The 27,325-nt window shown below is 35.5% G+C and overlaps 1 protein-coding gene across 4 annotated transcripts in view; it reads right to left on the bottom strand.

Annotated features, from left to right (window-relative positions):
* Positions 1 to 27,325, bottom strand: part of Nkcc (sodium potassium chloride cotransporter) — a 146,658-nt gene that overhangs the window by 42,863 nt on the left and 76,470 nt on the right. For all 4 annotated transcript variants that reach the window (XR_013086687.1, XM_076822744.1, XM_076822746.1 and 1 more), the window contains exons 2-3: positions 20,790 to 20,924; positions 7,719 to 7,779 (exon numbers count right to left, since the gene is read on the bottom strand). Coding sequence is in view for 3 of the 4 variants with exons in the window: in XM_076822744.1 (XP_076678859.1) it covers positions 7,719 to 7,779; positions 20,790 to 20,924 (196 nt within the window). In the remaining variant the exon portion in view is untranslated. The remainder of the gene's footprint in view (positions 1 to 7,718; positions 7,780 to 20,789; positions 20,925 to 27,325) is intronic.

Genomic DNA, 27,325 nt, shown 5'->3' on the forward strand with positions numbered 1-27,325 from the left:
AAATAAACAAAAACTGTGTAAAGTTTGAGCCTGATGGGATAACGGGAAAAGGTGCCCCTGGTTCCTTGAACATTTAAATAATTATTTAACAGCTCACAATGTCGATTTTATATAATATCCTCCAAGTTATTGATTACACAAAAAATATATCAAACAAAAGTTGCCGATCCAGACAAAGAGCATCTTTTATCTTCTGTTATTTTTTCTCGTGCGACAAACGGTTTTTGAGAAAAGTCCGAAACACTGGAAAAAAAATTATTTTTCAAATTTTAAAAGTTTAAATCCTTCTCGAACACTTTTTATTTTTGAAGGCGAAGAAAAAATTGTAACATTTATTTTCGAGGACTATTTAAGGCAAGGCATATACCGAGATATGCCAAAAAGATAAACAATTTTTTTTCCTTATTTTCAGTGTTTGATATGTCATGAATGTTTCCTGAAAAATGGGGACCGAAATTTGCAAAAGTATCGAAGATATAGACATTATAGACATTAGAAGTTAAGTATGCTCATTAGTGACAGAGACGTAACAGCATTAACCTTTAGGGTTGAAAATAAAAAATACACATTTTTTTAGTCTTCATAAATAAGAAATATTCGATACACATTTAAATTTTCAAAATTTAAAAAAAAATGGGACATGAAATCTTGCACATTTTAGGCAATAAAAAAGAAACTATGAATTAAATAAAAAATGCGCGCTGTCAAAAAATTGGATAATAGTGTATCATGTAGTCATGCAAAATTTGAAGTAAAACGGTTGAATAGTTTTTGAATAATTGTGGATAAGATGTTTGAAAATCATGATTTCGAAAAAAATGCATTTGAATTCAGTGCATTCCTCACTTCTGATGTCTATATCTTCGAAATTTTTGCGAATTTCGGTCCTTAATTTTCAGGAAACATTCATGACATACCAAACACTGAAAATATGGAGGAAAAAAATGTTATCTTTTTGGCATATCTCGGTATATGCTCTGCTTTAAATGTTTAAAAAATAATTCTCGAAAATAAAAATTACAATTTTTTTCTTCGCCTTCATAGATAAAAAGTGTTCGAGGAGGATTTAAACTTTAAAAATTTGAAAAATATAAAAGTTCTTTTTTTAGTTTTCCGGACTTTTTCGGAAATCGTTTGTCACACGAGAGAAAGTAACACAAGATAAAAGATGCTCCTTGTCTGGATCTACAACTTCTTTTTACCTATTGTTTTATGTAATCAATGACTTCAAGGATATTATATAAAATTGACTTTCTGAGCTATTAAATAATTATTTAAATGCTCAAGGGCCTAGGGGCACCTTTCCCACTTATCCGATCGGTTTCAAACTTTACACAGATTTTTTTTATTATTTGAAATTATTCTGGGGGGGGGGGGTGTCGCGAAGAAAATTCAAAAGTCGAAAATAAAAGCCACCTTAATATTCATATAAATATATTAAATAAAGTAGTTTACATTTATACTTGATTAAGTTTCACTTATTTCATTAAAGACGTTTCTGTCACTTAAAAAAACTTTTATCTTTTTATCTTTGCATAAGCAACCTGTGCTATTTTTCGCAGCAAAGTACCGAAATGTGCTACAATACGTATATTTGCATGAATGAAAATATCTAGAGACGCGGTAGCGTCTCGACGCCAAGTACATGCTTCGACGCCCTGTATATGTCGACTGTGGCTATTCCAACCTAACCTGAAACTTATTTCATTAATATCTCGTCACGCCTGCAATATTTTCTAAATTTAAAGGCATTTTTCTTATGTAAACCGGATATAAACTTTCGAATAAGACCAAATTCAATAAAATCCGTCCACGCATGATAGAGATATCGTAATATCATCTCATGGATCAGTCGGAAACGGTAATATTTTTCTTCTGATTCTTCAAGCAAAATTTTCGTCAACGCGTGACACGCACACCTTCACTAACACATCTTTCGTTCGTCGACTCTCGGGATTATTCGGCAGGGATCGTCGTCCGTCATTGTATACACACCTATATACTATTGAATTATAACCTACCAAGTATCAATCCATCATAACCTGCCAAGTGTCAAATAAGGTAAGTTGTCCAAATTTGAAACGTCAGGAGTTTTTACAATACATAGGAGACTGAATTATTGTGTCAATTAACAAGGTAAGTCGCCAATTTCTTTTAATAGATTTTTTATGTAGAGTCGCAGAGTTGAAGGTTGTCCGGGGAAGGTTCAACAGATAAGCATCTTCTTTCGCATAAGTTTCTGAAAATTTGTACCATGTACGTACAGAATAATATATTATAACAAATTGCATATAAATTGTCAGATATTTTTATACCAGCAAACTATTTTTAATTTAGAGTTTTTATGGATCTTGTAGAAATGAAGGGGACCCACAGGCTTGGATAGAAACGAAGGAGGCGCACAGACTTGGAAGTTGTCCGGAGAAGGTTCAACAGAGAAGCATCTACTTTTGCGCAAGTTTCTGGTAATCTGTCAAATAAGGTAAATCGACAAAATTTGTCAAATTAGCATAGCATTAAGAATTGAGAAAATAGATTATGGTGGACTGCTTGCAATGTAGAGCAAGTCACATTAGTGAAGAAAGTACGCTGAAAACACATCTTCCTTGATGCTTTTCAATCTTTTGTGAAATACATTCGTAATACTTTAATAAAATCCACAGTTGCCACGCTATTCATTAATTTATTATTTTTTTAGATTCCCAATAACAATATTTCAATTCACCAATAAATATACTAAATTAATTTTATTAATATTATTAATTTTATTATAGTCATTGTGCGTTAAAAATATATTAGATCACTTCGTTCATTTTTGCTAAATCACCGTTAGCATTTAAATTTCCCGCAACAAGACCTTCTGCCATACGCTGTCACTTCCTTTGGACACATTATGTAGTCTCTACATTTACTATAACAATAGGCCACTCTTTTTCTATAAGTTCTACGTTAAGTTGTAACTAAAATGTGGCTTTTATATATTTACAGATAATCGAAGTAGAAGAGAAAGAGAAAGTAACCATGCTGCACGAGCAAATGTAATAAGCACATTTTCATGTATAATTTTATTTTGGAGCTTTAGGAAATATGTATATACAAAATCGAATTTTATTTTGAATTTAGAAAAATGTATAATTTAAAGGAGAAAAAATTAATTGGGGCATGGTATTATATTAATTAAATGATTTTATTAAAACGATTTTATTAAAACGATTTTATTCAGCTTCGATCCTCTGTTTGCTTCATATCGGAAAACTCAAATTTAAACCATTTCCGCCAATCTACTAATTACGTATAACATAATTTACATATTTAATAAATGTTAAAGGTAGGATTAATTAGAATATTTAATAAACTTAAAATTCAAGGTACGCCATATTTACTGTAAAAAATATGTATTTCTCTACACTAATGTATGGATTAGCACTCGAATACAATACAATTTATTTAGATTCATTCTTTGGAGAATTCTAAAAAATGGTTTAAAAGAAAGAAGGTTGTAAACTGTTGTACATATTTTAAATACGTCAAGTACATGAAAAAGTCGAGGACGGAATAGAGTATTATCAAATAAATCACAAAAATAGAAGATAATAATAATTACAAAGTAGAAAAAAGATGTGAAATCAAAATAAGCTGCAAGTACATAAAGGTATTTTCAGTCAAATACTTGGCCTGGCGTGGCAAGGTCAAGGTGTCGATGAATAAGAATTATTTAAAAACGCAAAATAATAAACGTATACTCATATTGTCAGAGTTTTAAATTGACAAATTATCTGAAAGCTTGTGAGAGGAAAGATATAATGAAAATGTACTCATATTGTCAGAGGGAAGGTATGGGTATTGATGATCTGAGAATACCTTGCCTTGCCAGGCCAAGTATTTGACTGAAAGCACCTTTATGTACTTGCAGCTCATTTTGTACTACTTTTCGAGACCAAAATCGAAACATTCTGTTTTTCGTAGTCAGAAAGAGCAGAGTGCTAGTAATCGCAAGACAAATGAAATGTGCTCCTTTTCTAACGCACGTTGCTATACGATCCAGATAAATGGAAGTAATGGTCTTTCGTGAAGAAATTTATGAGTCCCGATATATACATGCATTGACCTCGCAAAATAATAAATTGTTCTTTTTTTCCTGATGATTGCATTCAAAAGTGAAAAAAAAAATGGAACAGCTCATTAATTCCATTAGAATTTCAAATTGATACTTTTATAAGAATATTTTACTTCGTGGCTTATATTAACTTATTGTAGTAATCTTGGAGAAGGGGGGACGTTTAGAGATTAATACTTTTTTTTTTAATTTCCTTCGCAGCTGGTATTTACTGCTGTGCAAATTTAATATAGGTACTGTCTCCCTCATAGTTCTCGTTTGACTTCGATCGTTCTTGTCGAGGGTGAAAGCTTTTTGAAGTTTTATTTGACACTCTCAAGTTACAAACTTTGTCAGCTAATTGCCTTGTCAGTTTTAATACACACATTTTGCGGAAGTTTCGGTTTTTAAGTTTTCACAAATCTTGAATGATATATCTAATTGTAAGATGATTTTTTGTTTTGCTTTTGGGAGTTAAATAAATTAAATTGCTTGTGCACGTAGTTTGTTAAAATATAAATTTCGAACTATGTTTGACAAAGTTAAAATCTAAATACGCGACCACTTTACGAAATAGTGATGTAAGAACATCTTTTTATTTGTAATAAACTTATCAATAATTTGGGTTACCGTTGCTCTTTTATCAAATAAGATTCATAATTACTTTACCATTGTTAGCGTTACTTATTTTCGAAAAAGATATTTTCACTGTTTCAGACTTTGCCTGTTCTAATTTTAGAAATAAAAATGCAATAAAAAATTCATGTTCCGATAAATTCTTAAATAAATGTTGTAGCTTGTTGTAGGTGTTAATGCGAATTAAAATAAAATGGTTAATAATGAAATCTACTGAAAATAAAATAAGTGACAGTACTGGAAAAAATAAAGATCGAATTAAGCATTGAGAAGTATTACCAAATACTTACATGGGAACAATTTTGTTAATTTAACTTTAAACGTTATGTTACTTTCAGCATCGACCTTGAGGCGTTGCTACAAATGAATGATTTATCTGAAAAGCTTGAAACAGTTTCAAAATCTGTTTAGAAATCGTTCATTCTCTTTCTTGTGCACTATAGGAAGTTAAGTTTCTTCTTACGGTTCTGAAACATCCTATGTTGGCACAGTGATACGAATATTGACTATTGACGCGAACATTTCCACGTAAGGATTAGCAATTACGTCAAACGAAAACATAGTTTAATCGTTAGTTACTTTACCAGTCGTCCTTGAAATGATCTGTTTTTTTTCAAGGCTGTCATATTTTTTAAGTCGGTGCCTCATCATTTGCACTGTGTAAATCTGGCGCCGACTTAAAAAATATGAGAGTCTTAGATTAAATAAGGGAAAACATTATTTTTTACTTTTTAGTGTATTTTTATTTGTTTGAAGTCGGTTCTAATTTTTAAAATTTTTTTTTTAGTTTTTAGTTTGATATATATTGACAGAACATGCTGAGGAGATATGCGCGTACGTACGTAAAATAATAATAATTAGATGTCTATAGTCTGTATCTATTATTAACCAGAACTGGCAAAATATTGGGCCAATATTGATGCAGTGTATGATGGGACCACCGGGGCATTGCCCGCTTCCGAATAAAAAAAAATTATCAGAATTGGTCCATATGCTGAGAAATTATGCGGGGAAAAACATAAAAAAAAAATACATACGGGTCGAATCTATAACCTTCTCCTTTTTGAAGTCGGTTAATTAAACAATGGATGCTATGAAGCGAAACTCGTACACTGCTGTAGAAAATATTGAAAGGCAGAGTTCCGTTATGGACAATATGGAACGAAGAAAACTTATTTCTAGATCCATTTGGCAGGTGGAAGGCTAGAACAAATAAATACCCGGGCGATTTCCAAAGTTGCCAAAAAAATATTTAACGATACCAGCAACCTCGGCGATGTCGGAACGATGTTTTTCAAGTGCTGGAAGTATTGTAGCAGAAAAAAAGAAACTGTTTACTCCCTGAAAGTATTAACAACTTAGCCTTCTTACGTCAAAACAAACGATTAATAGATTAAACTTAATTAACCAAAATCATGAGGTTTTTTTTATTTTCACCTGCAACCTAGTAAATTATGTCTGTACCTATCTATCGCAAATTATTTGCGTAAAACCTAAACATCCGGTTATTTAGTTATATATAAATAATGACACCTAATAAAATATGGATATATGTTAATACACGTGAAACCGTATATTGCGACACACGTGTATCCGTGTATTAAGAAGTACACGGATTAGAACACAGATGTATTAACTACACGTCGTACACGTGACATCTGCATCTCTAGTTGATATAACTATAGTGCCTATCCGAGATATAGTGACTTAGGCGCGAAGCCCCTCAGCGGGGTCCTACCCGACACCCTGCTGGGTACTGGCTGCTAAACGTGCTCCCCTACAACCTCTTGCAGGACCGTATTTACAGAAGACCTGACAAAACTGGGGCCCTAACAGAAAATAAAACAGAAATTGAAGACGGTTTAATATTATTAAAATTTTTAATAGCCAGTAGCAAAGCTTAATTGACGTCTTTTAATAATGATAAAGCGTATCTTCAATTTCTGTTTTATTTTCTGTTAGGGCCCCGGTTTTGTCCTGGTCTTCTCTAAATACAGTCCTGCAAGAGGTAGTAGGAGGGCATGTTTAGCGGCCAGTAACCAGCAGGGTGTCGGGTAAGACCCCGCTGAGGGACTTCACACATAAGTCACTATATCTCGGCTAGGCACTGTACCTACTACCGTTTGGCATACGGATTCTCATGAACGATGGCTCATTGTCAGTGACGTAGTGTGCCAAATTAAGCGGTCCGCGTGGGCGCAGACGAGGTACAGAAGACACTTACACTTATGAATTTTGCTCATACGCTTTTACGTTATTTCTAAACATTAAACGGATAATTTACATACAACCTACCGAGCCATCGTTAAAGAGAATCCTTATACTACACTATATAAGGACACGTCAAACTTTAACATTAAATATCTCATAAACTGTCAATCATCTGCACTGAAAATTATGGGTATAGCAATAGCTTCAGCACCTCAAGTTCTATCATTCTGGAAAATCTCGTTTAAAACTCGTTAAATATTGGTGGACCATGTGGAGAACTTCCTTCGTTATGCAGTATTATTACCTATTCCTGCACATAGAATGTGTTTTCTCTCGTTAAATCGCAACTACCGCATCTCATAACCAAATATTGTAATGAACTAACAATTTCTCTCATTGTGTCATTTAGAAATCTTCCAGGGTCAAGATTTTGAATTAATCATTCAAACATTGATTAGAAATTCTACACGAAAAAACGAACCCACTTTTCCATGTACTGCTTAAATCAATTCTTTTTATAATGTTATAATGTTGTTATAAATCACTTTCTAAATGTAATTTCGGATAATACCATAGCCTAAGCCTTTGACTGCAATGGCGGCATGGCATAAGATTCGATATCTTTACGCTTGCATCGAATTACTAAGCCGATGGAAAGTTATTTTAAGCCGTAAACACGGGCCTTGGCTATTAAACGATGCTTTTTAATGCATTCGACGATATTAGAAGGGGCAAGGGTGGCACGACGAATGTCCATAGGGTGTGGTAATCTTACCTTTATAAGATTTCCTTCGTGCAGGGTGCTCAACGATGGCCTCTTAGCACGGCGACTCAATCTGCAAACAGAGACGTTCCTGTGACTTAGTGTAATAGTATTGGTGAGGGTAATAGAGTTAATTAAATTAGGAGAAATTGATGAACCAGATGGGAGAGATCGTTAATGTCCTCGATGTCGAAACATCGAGTTAATCAAGTGCTGCTCAAACTTTCTAACTTATGAGTTTTATGACTCTAATCTGTCGTTAATTTAACATTTGAAAAAATGTAGAGTAGAAATCGATTGTAATTTTCAGTTGGTTTAATTCATTTATTAGAATCAGTTTAATGTTTTGAATGGGGTAATGAACGCGAATTAAATATATCCATATAGTTTTTGACAGCATTGGTAATTAAGGATTAATTAAAGAGGTAAGATATTTATATAATGTTCTTCGTATACTTTTTGAAGGTTTTAGTAGAACTAGGCAAAGTTTTTTTTTTGTCAAATTCGATTGAATTCCGTCTTTTAATTCTCAGAGACTACATTTTTTGTAACTGAAAGTCTTTTGCAAAATGTCATTTAAATTTCTTTAATATCTTTTGAATCTTCAATCAGTTTAACTTAACAGTATTCTTAAACATTTAAAACTTTTAAAATCAATAAAATCAGTAAAATATAGGGGAGACCGGGGCAAAATCGGGATGTTAAGAATAAAATCTCATAACTTTGATATTGTTAAGTAAAAAAGAAATTGCAATTGCGATTCATTAGAATAAACTATTTTTTTTAAATAATAGTACATATCCAACTGTTTTAATAAAATGAAAATACAAAAAAATAATGATTTAAAATATGATTCGTTTTTACGATTTTATCCCATGCCCTGAGTAAAACCGGGTACCATACTAGATACTGGCCCTAGCACTTATAACAATGAAACTCGTCCAATTCTTCGGTCCCTCAACCAGTTAGAACAAGCTGTAAACTCCACCCAACCTTCATTCAATTTCGATGAACTATATAAGCGAAGATCAGGTGGGCGGTCCGAGGGCGCTAGCATCCATAGCGTCTTCTATGTGCTGCGTGGAAGGGGGTGCTCGAAGCCAATGAAGCGGCGGGCATGCCACGGATAGGGAAAACTCTTGCAGTGTGCCCTTAAGCCCTAAAGGTGAAGTTCCACGGCGCGTGCTCGGCGCGTCGGCTCGGCTTGCCCAGGTTCGGCGAGACGGCGTGGTGAGCGCGAGTCCGCGAGCCACGAGCCGTGGAATTTCACCTTAAGGGTATGAGCCTACACGCACACTACTAGAGTTTTCCCTATCCGTGGCATGCCCGTCGCTTCATTGGCTTCGAGCGCCCCCTTCCATGCAGCACTTACAAGACGCTATAGATGCTAGCGTCTTCGGACCGCCCACCGGAACTTCGCTGAACTATATGATTCTTGGACATAAACGCAAATGTCTTCACCGTTTTCATTACCACTATTATCATTATCCTTCGGTATTTTGTTTAATTTTGTGGGTTTCTATGTTTTTAGTTGTTGTTTTTTTATTAAGATTTAGTTTTAATAACTTCCTCTTTTTCGTTTCTTTGTTTTACACATTTTGTTCAAAACCGGGTACCCGGTTTTACCCCGTACGGTTTTGCCCCAGCATACAATTTTGTAAATATTACGAATTATCAACAATACCATGGCGAAGAAAAATAAACCTTTTAATTATTTACACTGTAATATGCAACAATTGACATAGTTCACACCAAAAAGTATATACCTGAACACTGTCAAAAGTGTTTGAAGTTTCTTGATGATCGAAATTGGATCAGAGCCTTTCATTGAGCTATAAAAATACCTGGACAGTGAACAGCAGTGGGAAGAAGTAGCGGCGACAGCGTTCCGAGGGAAATAGAAGATAACGGGTCACCTATCCTTCTTTTTCCTATTATCCCTCTCTATCTGTACTATCTGTGTTATATATGTATGTTGTGCGCGGGTAACTTCACTCACATGCACTATAGTCCAGTGAAATTAGGATCTGTCTTCGGAATAAATCCCACCAAGCTAAATTTTGGTACGAGCCTTTATTTGGTCGTTTTAAACAATATGTCAAAAGTCCCCATCGATCCGACCGCCGCTAAAAATTTTACAGTGTTTAAAAAAACAACTGTTTTTTCGCGAATCTCGTTATCCAGCAGTTTTGGGACAAAATAGTTATTATACCATTTATAGCATAGGAAATTCTCTACAAAAAAGGTGGTATGAATTTTTTCCGTAGGAGTAATGAGAACGTCAGCATCAATGGATGTAGCACGTGTAGAGCGAATAGAAAGAAAAGAGTTCATTGCTTTGCTGTCTCAAATATTGGAAGCTGGCAACATCAACGTGAAACACGCTCAAGGCGATGCTGACGTTCTCATTACTCCTACGAAAAAAACTCATAGCATCTTTTCTGTAGAGAATTTCCTAAGCTATAAATTGTATAATAACTATTTTGTTGCAAAACTGCTAGATAACGAGATACTCGCGAAAACAGTTGTTTTTTTCAACCCTCTGTAAAAATTTTAGCGGCGGTTGGATCGATGGGGACTTTTGACATATTGTTTAAAACGACCAAATAATGGCCCATACCAAAATTTAGCTTGGTGGGAATTATTCCGTAGATTGGGCAGATTTCCGTCTAATTTCACTGGACTAATATACATCCATAGCCTGTTGTAAGACAGAGATAGGTTCACCCGTTATCTTCCCTCTTTCTCGGACCGGCCGCCATTGCTCTGTTCACTCTCCAAGTATTTTTATAGCTCAATGGAGCCTTCAAAAACACACAAGACGATATAACCTTAGTAAGAACGCTTATAACACGATCATCTTTTGTTGATAAAATAACGCTGCAACAACGTGGGAAAATTTAAGGCAGTTTAAAAACTAATAGTACATCCCGATTTTACCCAAGTACCCGGTTTTGTCCGAGTTTCCCCTAATAAGATGGTTGAATACAGATAGTGTCGGTTTATTTAAGGTCCAACTGACGCGCTGCAGCTCAGAGTTTCCTCTATAGCAGCATTGAAACCAAGCAAAATGGAGTGAGCATTTAATCTCTTTCTAGAAAACCACCGTCCAGGCCACAGGGTGGATTGGATCATCGTAAGGAATTTTTGCTATTGGGTAGGCCATAACGGTCACGAATTACATGGTCATCCGTTAAAACTGCAACCTACGCGCGCACGAACAGACGAAATGGCAACACCGCCTCACGGACGCATTTCACTACAACTATTCACCGGCCCGGCGTTCGAAGGGCTGCAGTGATGCCCGAGCTTCAAAAATTTTAGGATGGTCTCTTTCAAATTAACATCGCAAAGAACTGTGCGGAATTTCCGGGCCCAGGTAAGCGAGACGAGTGCTCCGCTTTTATGATCGGTTTACCACTCGCACCCCAGATTACTGTAACGAGGTTTGAAAATAATGTCGACTGGTCTCGTACCCGTCTTAATTTAAACAATTTTAGCTACGACAAGATTCACCGCGGCGCTATACCCATGTATGGAGAGATTTTTCGCCACCTGCGTGTAAAAGCCACAATAATGGCGCATCGTTCCAAAAAATGACATTAACGGAAGCCGGTATAGGCGTGGCGTTGAGTAGCTAAAACATTCAGACACAAAAATTGCAGAAAGAAATTCAAACACCGCTACAATCAAAAACACGTCCCATTCGTTACCCCTTACGTCTGATCTAGGTATGCACTGCAATAAGGATAAAATAATAAAAAAGAAACCAGAACAATAGATTCTTAGGTCTGCAGAGCTAACACATAATTGAATAAAAATTTAATTTCTCAATTTCTGAAAGTTATGATACAGAAACAATTACCTTATTGTTTAGCAACACTATGAATTTAAAAAAAAAACATTAAATACAGTATCAAATAAACAGTTTGCAAAAGCTTTTCATAACAATTATGGTAAAAAATTGATTAAAGAAAAATTAAGTAAACGTAAAATATTTTAAATTATCCATCATTAAGAGGGAATAATTTTTCCTCATTTTTCGGCGCAAATTGCATTCCGATATCTTTTATAGTTCAAAAGTTATACGAAAAAGGCCCCAAATTCTTCAACCCGAGCCGGGAAATTTCGAAACGCTCTTAGCGACGTTAATTTGAAAGAAACCATCGTAAAAATTTTCGAAGCTTGGGCATCACCGCTGTCCAGCGGTCGCTGGCAACCCTCCGAACGCCGGGCCGGTGTATGGTTGTAGTGGAATGCGTCTGCAATGCGGTGTTGCCATTTTCGTCTGTTCGTGCGCGCATAGGTTGCAGTTTTAACGGATGACCCTGTATATACGTTCTCAACCGGGGAAACCTACCCGTATGGTTGCTAGCAGCAAGCGACGCACCAGGAGAAAAACGGTCACCCCCATCCATCCTTCCCCGGTTCGCGCCCCACGATGCTTAACTTTGGTGATTGAACGAGAACCGGTGTTTCCATCGCGACCACTGCCGCTGGCAGATAGTTGAATACATGGCGAACATGGCTAAATAAAGTTTCAAACTTCTAATATTTTTAGAAAAAGGTGATATAATCTAGAGACGCGGTAGCGTCTCGACGCCAAGTACATGTTACAATCTACTCCAAATTTTGACAGCTTACAGTCAGGTTATAACCTGACGAGTGTCAAATAAGGTAGGTTGTCAAAATTTGGGATGCCACGTGTTTTTACAAATATGTATCGTTGTACCATTGAATTACAACCAAAATGCAGTCTCAAACACAAGATAATCATAAATATAACCCATAACTACAAATTCAAACGACTTGAAACCAACAACCAGTATTACTTTTTAATTAAATATTATTACATTTTTTAACATACACTTTGCGGCTTTGCTAGAGTTTTCTGAAATTATATTTTAAGACTCATAACGATCCGTTGATATTCCCTCATGTTATTGCAATTTATGTTTAATGAAATATTGATTTTGGACGATGAGAAATATTTCGTTAACAATTTTTAGCTCGAATATTAATGATTGGATAAACATTTTCGAGCGCTAGTCCCCTTATTGCATCCGACCATTCATTATTATGCTGCACGTTAAAAAAACTGCATCGAAATTGATCCATTAGTTCCCAATTGTTAGTGATAAAGTAACTCTGAGGTAAGGTAAGGTGACAGTGGAAACATTTTATACATAAACCTACGTAGAGAAAAGGGGAGAAGACGAAGAACCGAAGTGAAAAAGAGGTAAAGATAATCCCCATAAAAAACTTCAAAAAAAGTAAAAAAAAATACGCTAAGTACATGAAAAAGTCGAGGACTGAAAAGAGTATTATCAAATAAATTACAAAAAATAGAAGATAATAATAAATATAATATTAAAAATTATCTGAAGTCATTCCCTACTATGCAAATTATCTTTGTAAAAAGAAGTGAGATCCCCATAAAAAACTTCAAAAAAGTAAAAAAAATACGCCAAATACATGAAATCAAATACATAAAAAAATAGAAGATAATAATAAGTACAAAACAAAAAAAAATGTGAAATCAAAATGAGCTGCAAGTACATAAAGGTGCTTTCAGTCAAATATTTGGCCTGGCGAGGCAAGATCAAGGTGTCGATGAATAAGAATTATTTAAAAACGCAAAATAATAAACGTAAACTCATATTGTCAGAGTTTTAAATTAAACAATTAAACAATTTGTATAAATATAGTTATACAATTTTCTCACAATCGTAAATTTTTATTTTTATTTTTATTTAAAGAACAGCCCAACTGCTCTAATAAACACATCACATAATTTCATTAGTAAATCATCTATTGTAATTGTTTGAATTATTGATGATTCAAGATAGCCTTGCCGTGTGATAACTTTCACTGACGTTTCGGCATTTTGGATTTTTTTGCGTAACATATATTGTTTACATACATACATAACTCATTGTCAATAACTATTCACTGTTTACTCCACATGCCTTATACCCTTCCTTAGTTAACGTTCAATACTCTTTCGAGTTCAATTGAAACATTTTAGAAATCTCGTATAAAACACCGACAATGGTCTTTATGTCTTGTCAAAAAGCAAAATGTAAAAAAATGTATTGTATTGAGCTTTTCCAAAACAAAATTGATCAATTCTTTTTTAACACTTTTGCAACACTTTTTGTAAATTTTTCAATTTCAGTTTTCGAGTCTATTAGGGTGCCACTTATTTACTAAGTAAAAAAAATCAAATATTCCGTGGGACCCCTCCCCCTAATTTTGTTTCATTTGATCTAAAATAGTGACGTGTAAAATTTCAGTTTAATCGAATAACATTATACCGTGGCGATTTGAACTTTAACTTTAAAAAATTACAAAGAAATCTTGCAAACAACGAAAATTAAGGAATGCAATAGCAACCTCCGCTATTCCATTTTATTTGTATTGTTTCGTGGAATTGTCGTTATCTGTAACGGTTATGTAAATCACCGGGTATCAAATCAATTATAAACGCAGCATAATAAAACAGTAAAACTGTATTCTTGACTTTGATATGTTATGGAACTGTGATTCATTATCTTAATTCGATAAATTAGATTCTAATTTGACACCTGATTCCTATAGGTACATTTGATACATATTCTATATCAGGGTTGACTAACTGGTGGCTCGCGAGCCACCGGGGGCACCTCCGCCTTGCTGCCACGCTGAACGGCCCCCCTCCATACTAGAGCTGTACGAGTACTTGAATATTCGGGTAGCTTGAAATCCGAACCAATTCGGAACTCGGTTTCCAAGCCGAGCCATGTACCCGAAAGAACCAAGCGGCTCGGATAGAACCGAGTACTTGAATTTCTCCAAGCGGCCCGCAAGAAACCGGGCGACTTGGAAAGAAAGCGAGCGGGTCGTAAGAAACCGGGTGGCTTGGAAAGAAACAAGCGCACACTGGCGAAAGTGCCCGAAAACCTGGCGAAAATTCCAAATACAAAGATTTTTATTTGCCAAATCTAATTAGTGCAATTCGTTGATAACCTATCTGTGCACAATTTCCCGTTAATTGAAATTTTATAACTGCAGCCCTTTTGAAGATATATCAGTTCAAAGTTGACGATCGAAATTTAACGCGCTACTTTAAAATTTATTTTCAAATTATCCGGTATACCTATCAAAGTAAGTGGTATATATCATGATGTAGGATCACATGTACTATTTTTGTTTTGAATGCGGACTATCTGAAAGCTGATATAAATGAGTATTGACAACATATACATTTTTTGTCTATTGTTAAGCAAAAAGTTGATAATGCCACGAGATGTTGCATCGTTCTTTTTTGTAAATTGAAACTCAAGGTAGGTATGCATAATAAGGCGCCGTTGCAGAATTTTGCCCCTCTTTGCCACTTTGGCAAATATCAGCGTTTATGTGCACACTGACACGAGTATAATTTCCGCTCAGTTCAGTCTTTACATATCCGTGAGTGGTACTATTTGTTTCGAAATGTTTGAAAATGAAGAAAAAAGTTAAAATTAAAATTAGGTATGGTTTTTAATGTTGTAATGTTATGTCTATAACGTGACATATATATATATATAATAATAATAATAATAATAATGTTAAAAAATTTATACACACATATAAATGTTATAGTAATGATTCTGTAACTATTTGACTGATAAATGTGAATCACAAAATTTGTAATATTTTTAAGAATTATAATTTTAATCAGGACAACAAATTAAATATTTGACGTTAAAAAATTACATGTTTACCATCTTGGAGTCATATTACAATAAAATATTTCAACAATTTACTCTACAATTGGAATTATGACTTTTGGCCAGGTTTTCGGGCATTTTCGTCAGTGTGCACTTGTTTCTTTCCAAGCCACCCGGTTTCTTACGGCCCGCTCGCTTTCTTTCCAAGCCGCCCGGTTTCTTTCGGGCCGCTTGGAAAAATTCAATCCGCTTGGTTCTATCCAATCCGCCCGGTTTCTTTCGGGCCGCTTGGACAAATTCAGGTACTCGGTCGTATCCGAGCCGCTCGGTTCTTTCGGGTACCTGACTCGGCTCGGTTTTTTGAGCCGAGTCAGGTTTCCGAGTACTTGAATAGCTCTACTCCATACCGATCAGACTCTGACGATCTCAGTCGATTCCCCTTTCTTTCCTGCTCTTTTTGACTGCGATGGTCAGAGTCGGTATGGAGGGGGGCCGTTCAGCGTGGCAGCAAGGCGGAGGTGCCCCCGGTAGCCCACGAACCACCAGTTAGTTAACCCTGAATTCGAATATAAGTATGTATGAATTTGAAGATAGTTGGAACACTTGAATTAAGATAAATCCTTCAATAAATATTTAAAAATATAATTTTTTGTTAATCCTTATGCCAATAACCAAAAGTACCTACGTCGTCCAATAACCAGGGTACCCACTAGGGTGCAGCGAAAAACACTTTTTCGTCGGACCGCATCGTAGTAGTGCGGAAAACTTGCCCACCCGTGACAAGAATACATGTGTAACATTTCAGCTCGATCGGTTAATATCTTCTGTTCTGAACCTCGCCTTAATTTTTCACAATTTTAGTGAAAAATGCCAAAATGTTGACAAACGCAGAATATATAACGGTTTCGTTTCTGTTGCGTTCTGATGCGTGTAATATAACGTAAAAGTATGTTCATCTTAAAGCACTTCTTATTGCTTAAAACCAATATGGAGGCAAATGTTCTCCGCGGACAGTGCAGTGCTATTTGACGCCCCTAGCGCCTTTTGCCAAACTCTTTCGTTTCTGTATTGAAAACAAATAATGTTTTTAAACGATTTTTTTTAATATTCAGCTTCGATCCTCTGTTTATATCTTTCTTTCTTTGTATGTTTGTATGTTTGTGTGTTTGTATGTTTGCATGTTTGCATGTTTGCATGTTTGCATGTTTGCATGTTGCATGTTTGTATGTGTGTATGTTTGTATGTTTGCATGTTAGCATATTTGTATGTTTGTGTGTTTGTATGTTTGTATGTTTGTATGTTTGTATGTTTGTATGTTTGTATGTTTGTATGTTTGTATGTTTGTATGTTTGTATGTTTGTATGTTTGTATGTTTGTATGTTTGTATGTTTGTATGTTTGTATGTATGGTTAAAATCTGGCAACTCAAATTTAATCCACTTCCAACTATCCAATTATCTTGAAACTTTGCAGGCATGCGTACTTTGATGACAATACAATATTTTTAAAAAAGAATTAACCCCGAGCGGGTGAAAAATTACCCAGTCATCAATAAATATAACCCATAACCACAAATCCAAACGACTTGAATTCAGCCACTCGCGTTCTTTACGAAAACGACAAAAAGCCGCTGCGTTCGGGACGCTAGTCGCATCGCGATTACCGAAAATACACAATTTATCGAGAAATGATCCGTCACGTATGTACGAATAGTAAAACTAAAACTTTGCAGGCATTTGTAGTATATCACCATCGAAATTGTAGTACAACAGAAGAATTATTTTTTAGTTTTTAGTGCATTTCAATTTAGTTTTTACTACATTTTTAATAAAATTGGTTAACATAAATTTTTTTTTAATATATTTTTTTATCACTTCTGTTAATGTTTTCCGGAGGAAAAATGTCTGCTGCATCGCGTGGAATGGTCAGATTTTCTCCTAGACCCTTCATTTTTGAATTATATAGAAAGATATCTTCAAAAATTGGTGTATTTCGGGTGTCCTTTTCCCTTTGATCATTGGTTAAACATATTTAAATGTTTATAAGTCAATAATAACTTATATCGATGTGTTCGTGAGGGTTCATAGAATAATTTCACGGTAAAAGTAACCGAATAACTATTACTCTTTCGACGCAAAATACATTCAAATTTGAATATTTGCATTTTTTCTTCAAAATCGAATTTCTCGAAAGCTGAGGATGATGACGACAAACGGTTTGCGGATTCGTGTTCAGCGCACACAAGTCTATAAGATACGGCTATTGAATGTTAGAGATCAAAATGGCTGTTGGATAGTGATACGTGGAACTGGAACGAGGCACGTGGGGAGCACAGTCACTGTACCTTAGGCCGGAGCGATACTATATGTATAGGCAAAAATTTTAATTTGAATTTTCAGTTGGCCTGGGTGCGGGATAGTTGTCTTTTGATTAACCAAACACAACCGTAAAAAAATTTTGGAAAAATATTCATGTCTGCAGGTTTCTTTTTCTCCTAAAAATGATTATATGATTATTTAGGAAAAAAAGAAACCTGCAGACATGAATATTTTTCCAATTTTGTTTACAGTTCTGTTTGGTTAATCAAAAGACAACTATCCCGCACCCAGGCCAACTGAAAATTTAAATTTAAATTTTCCGCTCCGCCCTACTGTTCACTGTCACGTTATTATCTGTAGAGCTTTATGTATATCTGGATTCATGTTTTCAGGAAAACTGTTAAATAATTATTTCTAAGTTATATTACTATACCTACAGCTTATTGTATTACTACTAGTATCACTATTACTAATAATAATATTATCTACTATTATATTACAAATTCAACTTAGTGTCTGAAGAGGAAAGAATTTCTACTCTTAAAAATGTATTGCTCATTTTTCCTAGTATTGTATAATCTTTGATCTGTTCACTAAATAATTCAAATCAAATGCAAAAAAGTTTCTCCGCCTTCCTTTAATATTTTCACCTTTAGTGTACACACACAGAGTTTCTAATTGTGAACATCAACAGATATTGGATTTCCAGACCTGTTTGTAGAATACCTCAGATATTTTTGTATTGTACTATTTCTGGTAGGTTGATATATTTAAAGTGATGAGGATGTCAGATTACCAAATTGTATTCAAGGTATCCTATTGCTAGTGAAAAATAAATTCTCTTTAATGTTAAAATACGTCTAAAGATAATCGAAACTATTCCTACAACCCCCACTACTCTATCATTCATAAAACATTTCAACATAATTAAATAGCGCAACACTAAAAGCCAAACCACGAAATTCTGATTTCTGGTATCTCACAAATGATTAAACGCTTAAAGGGCAGATGTCAAATAAACGTGATTAATAGTTTCCTAACTTAAATAATACAAACTGTATTTCTTGCAATATATAGGGTGTCATTTAACTAGTGGTAGGAACAGAATGGTGGTGATTTCACATAAAAAAATGATTTGAAAATAAAAAATAAAATTTTGCATAGGTACAAGATTTTATTTCCGAGAAATATGACTTCAAATTTTTGTCGAGTACGTGTGTACTTGATTGTGTCCCGACTCGACGGATTTCGCAGATCGATTTTCATATCTCATATTTTTGTTCACATTAATTCTATTCAATAGTCGATTATCAACACAAGAAGCAGATCGTTCGCATTTTAAACAGTTTGTAAGGAGTAAAAAATTGGTTGAAAATGTTATTGATTTTACTGCTGTAACGTTCCGCAACGAGCCACCATAAATTTTTCTTTTTCTTTTATATGTATACTAATTCTCATTATCCTTATATTGTTATATTATACCTAAAACATTTTGTATTAGCAATAAGACGCGAGCACGCGTACGAATGAACGCGCTCTAGCGACCAGTGAACGAACTAAGCGAAGTGGACGCATGCGCAGTGTCATTCAACCGAGCGAGTGAACCGAGTGCGGACTGTGAATGGATCGAGTACGCATGCGCAACAATGTACGATCGTTCCGAACACCTAGCGAAACGCGAGTGTAACGCCTGATTGGCATAAACCAAATACGAAAAGCTAATTGGTGCGCGTAAAGCGCGACAAGTGATTAGTGCGGGCCAAGTTCTACGGATGGTATAAATATAGGCCCGCCAGCAGCAGTCAGCAGAGACAATCCAAGAGATCTTCTAGAGATCTTCCAGAGATCTTTCAGAGAGATCGTCCTAGAGACCATCCAGTATTCGATACCTTCTCTCCGAGGCGCTTGAACCGACACCTCGACTAAATTCACCTTCCTCTGCCCAAGACCGCTTTGAAAGAGGCACCCTGGGTTCCATACTATATTCCACTCAATTTCACATTCTACAACTGAGGCAGTCCGACTAGGCACCTTGGCTATCATCTTAGGCAGCTCGACTAGGCACCTAAGCAACGTTGAATCTACAACTGAGGCCGCTTTGAAAGAGGCACCTTGGCTCCCATCCTAGAAAGCGTGGACCAGCTGATAGGCAACTGGAAGCTATTCAATCCCAGAGAAGGAACTCTCTTTACTCTCAACTTGACATTCGAATCGACCAAAGTGTCATTCTCTCTGTGCTATACTATAACGACTTAGTGTCGTGACCTTTGTTTTTCTATATCAATCAATGCGCTCTGTTTCGACCAATTATCAGATTCTATTTCTTTTCGACTAAGCGTCAGATATTATTTCTATGGGACTAAGCGTCAAATTATATTTCTTTTCGAACAAGCGTCAGATTCTATTTCCTTTCGGCTAAACGTCAAATTCCACTTTTGTTGAACGAACAAACAAAACGATATTTAAGTTAGTTAATTTTGCGTTCTACCAATTATACTGACCTAGCGTCGCGAGCGAAAATCAAACAGTAGTTTGTTTTACCGACCAACGCGTCGTTACGTAACCATTTTCGTTTTATTATAATTTATATTCGTACCATAACTTTTTGAATAAACCATTTTTCTTAATTATTGTTAAAAGAAGGACTCGTGTTCGTGAAATTCATTTCTTTATCGCACGCCACCCGAACCAATTCCACTATTCTACAAGTAAACCGCTCTACTTGTGGAATCTCCTGTAACTAACGGCAACGTCTCGTTCGAGAACGTTACACTGCACATATTGTGGCCTTTATAATAAATTTCTAGGAACGTTTTCCAATGTAGTATTTTGCGTTGTTAATGTTTCAAATGCTATAGTAATTTTTTATCGTAAATGTTTAATGTTCGCTATATCATCACTATACATGATATATTCGACAACCCCACAAATAAAAAACTTATTTTTCTCGAAAACAAAGTTTCGTAGGAATTTTTTTTACATTTTCTTTAATTTATTTTGTCATGTAGAATCACCAACTTTCGTTTGTATGATCAGTTACGTGAGTAATATTTCGTAACGTAATGATATACGCACCTGTAATGATCCAATCGTGGAACAACATCCCACAATCCACTGACGTTTAGTGTCATTGTTCTTTTATTGTTTTGGTTTCCAGCAATTATCTCATCATCCATAGCTTTAACTACGGCTAACCGTGTCGTATTGAATCTGTAAGAATAAATAGAACACTTGAATTATAATTATTTGGAATTAATTTCAAAGTCATTTAGGTAGTCCCTTATGTGTGTTGTCTTAGAAATGTCTTAAAAACACATGGGTTTCTTAAGGGTGGTGCTTGAGAATGCGAAACGAAGTTAAAAAGTTCTTCATAAACATGGTGTCAATAACGTGTACTTCACGATATAAATTTGTATAAATTTTAAACATACTAGCATTATAGGACTAAACACTTTAGAAATAGCCAAAATGTATTTATTCTATTACCTATACTTTTTCTACATAATGGTTATACGACATTCTTGAACTTTCTTTTACTTGGTTGATCGCCTGTGTGAATTGAACTAATTTTAAGAACTTTGTAAGAATAAAGTTTCAGGAATTTTTAATTTCTTCAGGATGTGAAGAGTGGGCACATTTTTACGATGATTCAGTGGGTGCAAAGTAGGAAGTTCATACATGTGAAGTGTTATGTAATACGAAAGGTTTCGCAGAATGTTCTAAATACATCAATTCACACTTAAAAGAATATTTTACATTCGTTAGGATTGCTTACTCTTATGTAACGAAACTATTTTGAGTTTCCCTACAGGCATAGTTTTGTTGAATGTAGGGAGTAATATTCGGTTTAACTATCTTGAAGATTTGAATCCTTATTCTGCAACACTATGATTCATAAATGGATTTAAACAATTTCCTAATTATGCAATTCCCATTTTGTTGAAATATTTCGTAAAAAGTTATACTTTGTAGTAACAAGCAGAATTTATGGTCTTAATTTGTTGATTACTTATTTTATTCCTTTCTTTTTAATCTTTATTTTATTATCTTTATTTATTAGTTACTGTATTATTTAATTTAATAATTGTTTTATTTAGCTTAAGTTATTTATTTATTTAGACACAGTTTCTGAAATTTATTTTTCATTTTATTTTCTACTCGTGATATGTTCTTATGGGAACATCTCATCGGCACTATTTTTTTCATTCTAAGAAGAACAATTTGTTTCAAACTATTCACTGTTCCAACGATTTCTCACGAGAGTTTGCCAAATTGTCCGAATTCCGTGAGTAATCGCATTTCCGTCAGTTGAACATGATGCGATCAGTTAAAATTCTTGGTATATGTCCAAAAAAGCCAGTGTCCGGTTTTAGTGGTTTCGGAATGAATTGTTTTTACATTGAACCGCGCAGGGATACACTGTTGATTGGTAGGAAACCAGCAGGGAAAGTGCTACGACCAATCGCGTGTATCAGATCCGTGGGAGCTGCGCAGATCGATCGCAAATCGGTAGGGGTGTAGAACTGCTCTTATATGGAATGGAGTGTAATACAGTCATTGGAAGTACATGAAATATTAAGTTAGCCAAAAGCTCTTCTGGTTCTCCTTCATATGGCATTTCAGTTAATATACGACTGCGATTTTCTCCAGATTCATGCACGAAAATTTTGAAAATGGACTCAGGAGGCCGGAGAGATATTCAATGTGTACACCAAAACCAACTAAATTTTTTGTTTAAATAATAGGAGAAAACTTTTTGGCCTCTCCAATATCATTAATGTATATCAATGTAAAACTGTTTTTACTAGGGGTCGAATGAAACTGTTAAAATGTTTAATTAATTATGAAATAACTGTAATTTTATGATTGTTATCTTTTCTGTTCCGAGAAAACTGTTATAAAATGCAGTGTTTTAACTAAAACTTTTATTCCACACATTTTTCGGTAAATAAGAAACTTTTATTTTCTTGAATGTAGAAAAAAAATTCTAGTTAAATATGAACATTTTTTCTGCTTGGAAAAAGTGAAAGTTGTGACAAGCAGATTTCCTGAAAATGTTGTGGGGTATATACAGTGGGGGACGAAAGGAACTTCACAACTTTTAAAATCGCATAAAATTTTTAGAATTCGTTCAAACGATATGACTTCTTTTTGAGAGGCTAGAAGGATTAGTTTGCTAAGTGACGTGATTCGTCGTTTAAAAAACAAGTGTATTTTACACTACACAATACAGAAGTGAAACTTACTTATGCAAAATCTACATATACCGGGTAAGAAATGTGTTAGGTTTGTGAGGTAATTCTCAATGAGTATAAATAATTTATTGAACATTTTGCTTTATTATTGCGAAGTTTCCATAGATTCATACTCCAAAAAAGAGACAAGTGGCCTGTGATGACTAAAGTATGAAATGAATATATTTAATTGTAATTTATCAAAATATCTAACAAACAGCATCATACAGTGGCGAGTTTGTTCGAAATCATGGCCAAACGTAAATTTTTGTTTTATTTTAAGAATCTATGTAGTGTACTTCATTTATGAAATGTCAGAGCATGTTTTTCCGTTAAAATCCATTTTTAATCTGCAATTTTCTAAGAGATATGCAACTTGAAACTTAATAGCGTTTAGAAAAGCGATTTTTCAGGTAAAACTGAAAATTATTTTACGATTTATTGTCAATGTAACAAGATAATCTGTGAATGTTGGTATTATCTAATATGCTCGAAATTCATATTTATATTAATTGCATTACTTTTGAAATATTTGTACAACTGTGGTAGATAAAAATAACAAGACCTATATATGCTTTTCTTTTTTTGAGCGAATAATAGTCGTGTACCTATTAAACGGGTTCAAATTTCGATTTTTTTTAAAGTAAAGGTTAAAGGTCGCAGATGAAGTTCTGATTTAAATTAACTGCGACAATCTCCGACCTTACCAGTTATCGTCATTTGTTTCTCCGGAGGAGAGGGGGGGGGGGGGTAAAGCATCTGGAGGTTGTGCACGTTTTCGGTCACACCAAACTATCGATCGCTCAGTTGATGTCTTGTATTATGTTTGTGTATTATTTTTAATAAACAATTTTCTTCTGTTCTCTCTACTTACAAGTTAGTATTCGGGGTAACAGAATAATGTACTCGTATTTGTGTTTAAGTAATACTTCGTGCATATTATTTAAACACAAATGCGAGTACGTTATTATGTTACACCGAATACTAACTTGTAAGTAGACAGAACAGAAGAAAATTGTTTCAGAGCTAAAACAAAGAAATGGGTAGTATAGCACAGGGTTGCCAGGGAAATCCCTACCAGGGATGATCCTGTATGTCCCTAAAATATTAAGGCGAATTTCGTAGAACTCCCAGAGCTATAGGAGCTTTAAACCCGCAACGTGGAACGCAATCGTTCCCTCGGCCCTTGTATCGAAAAGTTTGCGCACATATATCAGTTCCGGGTCAGTTTCGTATCCGTACGATGTCCGTTCCGTGTCCGTACAGTGTCCCTAATTTCACTGACAACTGTGTAGGAGGCCTACTCTGGCCCGGTCTGTCCCAATTCAGTTGTGTCTGCAAGCCTGACTATCATTTAGAAGTTCATGAAATAATACATGAAAAGTTCCCTTGCTGTTTATGGGATGAACCCAATGCTTCCTCTTCGCTCGTTTTTTACTACATATTTTGTGTAAAATCCAAATAGATAACGCTTTAATCTCCACCAAAAATGTGTGTGGCACGAGAAGATATTTTTTATTGAAGAACAAATGATCGACACGTATCGCGATACATGTTTCGCCCCGCGCCGTGTGATAGAGTCCATCCGTTTCCATGTTTCATCTGTCGACTTCAGACAAAAAGTATCGTGCGGACGACGTTTGCGGAGTAGACAAAATCAGTATCGCGATACGAGAATCGACGTGTGAAAGAGCTCTAAGTTTGCACGTTCTGTTGAAACGCCCATTCAGCTCCATTTCCCTAACACCCAGCATTCATGCATCCGATCATACCCTATACCTATACCGCGCAAATTCAAATACAAAACTCTTTTCATTACAATCATTAAAAATGATCAGAATTGTATCGTCTTTGGTATCATTTTCATTGCAAAAACTCCAGCAATCCATTGGTGGTACTTGTATGGAGATCTAATATTAATTATAGAAATTCCCATTTTCATTACTGAGTGGCCTACTGTCTTTATGACTCTAGAGTATAGGACCCTCGAAGCGCATTGTTCGAGAGCTTCGACCCGAAAACCTTTCACGGTCATAAAAAAAGGTGCCTTTCAAGTGATGTCAGGACTCCGTCAGTGCTAATGCCCAAATATCGTTGGCAACCAAATTTTAGTTTCACTGAACGGATACGGGTTCCACACTGACATCTACTGACATCCCTGATACGGACAAGTGTGCGCTGTTCCACTCCAAAGCAAGCAACCGATACCTTTTATGACCACGGAACTGACACGGAACTGACACGGAACTGATATGTGTGCGCAGACCTTAATCATAGGATTGCCTAGACGCGATCCGTCGCGGCGGATCCTCAGCCTCAGGTACCGTGTTCAAGGTCCCAGTTGGGTTCGAGCACTTGAAAGGGTGCATTCTAACGGTTGGCATACCTGTTTCAGAAAAAACAAATTGTTATTGTTTATCGTATCGATATGGAAGTGACACCGATGGTTTCCTTACGTTTTCCCAATGAAATTCATACCAAATGTCATGTAAATCAGGCTATTTTTAACGAAGTTAGCTTGAAATTATGAAAATCAATTTTTCATGGAATTTCGTTCATTATGGTCTGAATCACATCGTTCTTAGTGTTACTTTCATCGGCGAAACATAAGAAATCGATTGACATTGTTTTCGCAAAGATCTGATGAGAAATGCGGAAATTCTTGGCATTTCTTACTTCTTAATAATATTTCAACCGCGGGTCGAAAGCCATAAAATTCGGTGAGGCACTACGGGGGGTTGACTTCGCCACGTGGTGCTAGCCAGCCTCTTTGACAGGCGTTGCTTCAGAATCACCCTGTGCAATACAGTCTGTACATATGTATATGTACATATAGATTCTCGAGGACGAAATGAGCCGACGATTCGAGGTCTGTGAAGTTGGCGCCCCCAAATGCGAATTTTTATAAAACAACGATGGCATTCGTTTGTCCAATAAAAATTTTGGTTTGTCCACCCGTCAAAAAAAAGTTATAAAGAAATAAAAAAGTTTGCACCAACACCTCCATGAAAACTTTTTAATGATTCGTCAGTGGGAAATGACTGCCCATGATTTGTCCATGTTTGTCCATCCAAAGTTTTCGTTTAGTGCCACAAGGTAGCCAGTTCAGATTTTACCCAAATATGTCAGATGTGAGAATGATGCCACCAATATAGCAATTAAACAGTATTATCCAACATCAATACACCTCGCGGAGAGAAACAGGAAGAAAAAGCGTAGCCTGCTGATCCCGCCTGCATGGTCCTCCCTTCAAATTAAAGACGGATCCCTTATCTCTCGAGTATAAACACACGCCCGAATTTCATAACAAAAGCACGTGTTGACGTATTCCGTGCGAGAGAAGGTCGGTCTCGGGGAGGAGATATTGCTGTGAAGAGGGCCTCTTCAAGAGAGTGTCCGTTTGGGAGGGATGCAGGGCAGACTGGTTAGGTACGGACCAATCGGACTTCAAATTCGCGGAATACGTCAATGCGTGCTTCTGTTTTGATATTCCAACGCGTGTTTATACTCGAGCGATAAGGAATCCGTCTTTAATTTGAAAGGAGGACCACGCGTAAGCAGCGGACTACCCCGTTTCTTCCTGTGTTTCACCGCGAGGCGTACTGGTACATCTTCAGAGTAATTTCGTTTCCTACTCCATCGTCAGGGAAACATTTTTCGATCTAACATAGGAGCACCTTATTATTTTGTTAGTGGAGGAAAATGCCACACCTGATTCCCAAAAATTAATCAGGCTGTTCGGCCAGAGCGTTGTTTGGTCGCCGTTTATGACCACATTGTCCCGCGAGTCGGCGCGGCGATTAACACGAGTAGGGTAGACCGGGGCGAATCGGATCACTTTGTGTTTGACGGTAAAAAAATACTGGTCAAACATTAAAAAACAAATTTTTTATTACATATTCGTGACCAGTACACCTTTGGCTTTAAGATTAATAATAGAAAATAAAATTAAACATAAAAGTGTTTCTTCTGCAAACAAAAAAACAAAAAGTGAGAAATATCCGATTGGTCCCGAAACTTGGGGCGAATCGGATAACCCATAAATTTCTAAAAAAGACTGAAATTTTCATAACAAAATCTTTAGAATCAACTTAAACAAATCTAATTTAATGACAGTGAAGTCATGTGACACTACTTAGAACACAGATCGGAAGGATATTGCCGTGTTTTTCCCGCCTCTATCAGCACAATTCTCGTGGCAACACTCTTCTCAGATAATCTTCTGAAAGTGGACGAATTAATTTTTCACTAGAGTAAATACAATGCCATCTTCTTAAGACCATTAATTTATTTATTTTTTTTCGTCAATTCTCTAAATTTAATTTTTATAACAGATTCTTTTATTATTTTTGGACACCATGATTCCTGATTTCTCTT

Source organism: Andrena cerasifolii, chromosome 11, assembly GCF_050908995.1.
Source record: "Andrena cerasifolii isolate SP2316 chromosome 11, iyAndCera1_principal, whole genome shotgun sequence".
Lineage (NCBI taxonomy): Eukaryota > Metazoa > Arthropoda > Insecta > Hymenoptera > Andrenidae > Andrena > Andrena cerasifolii.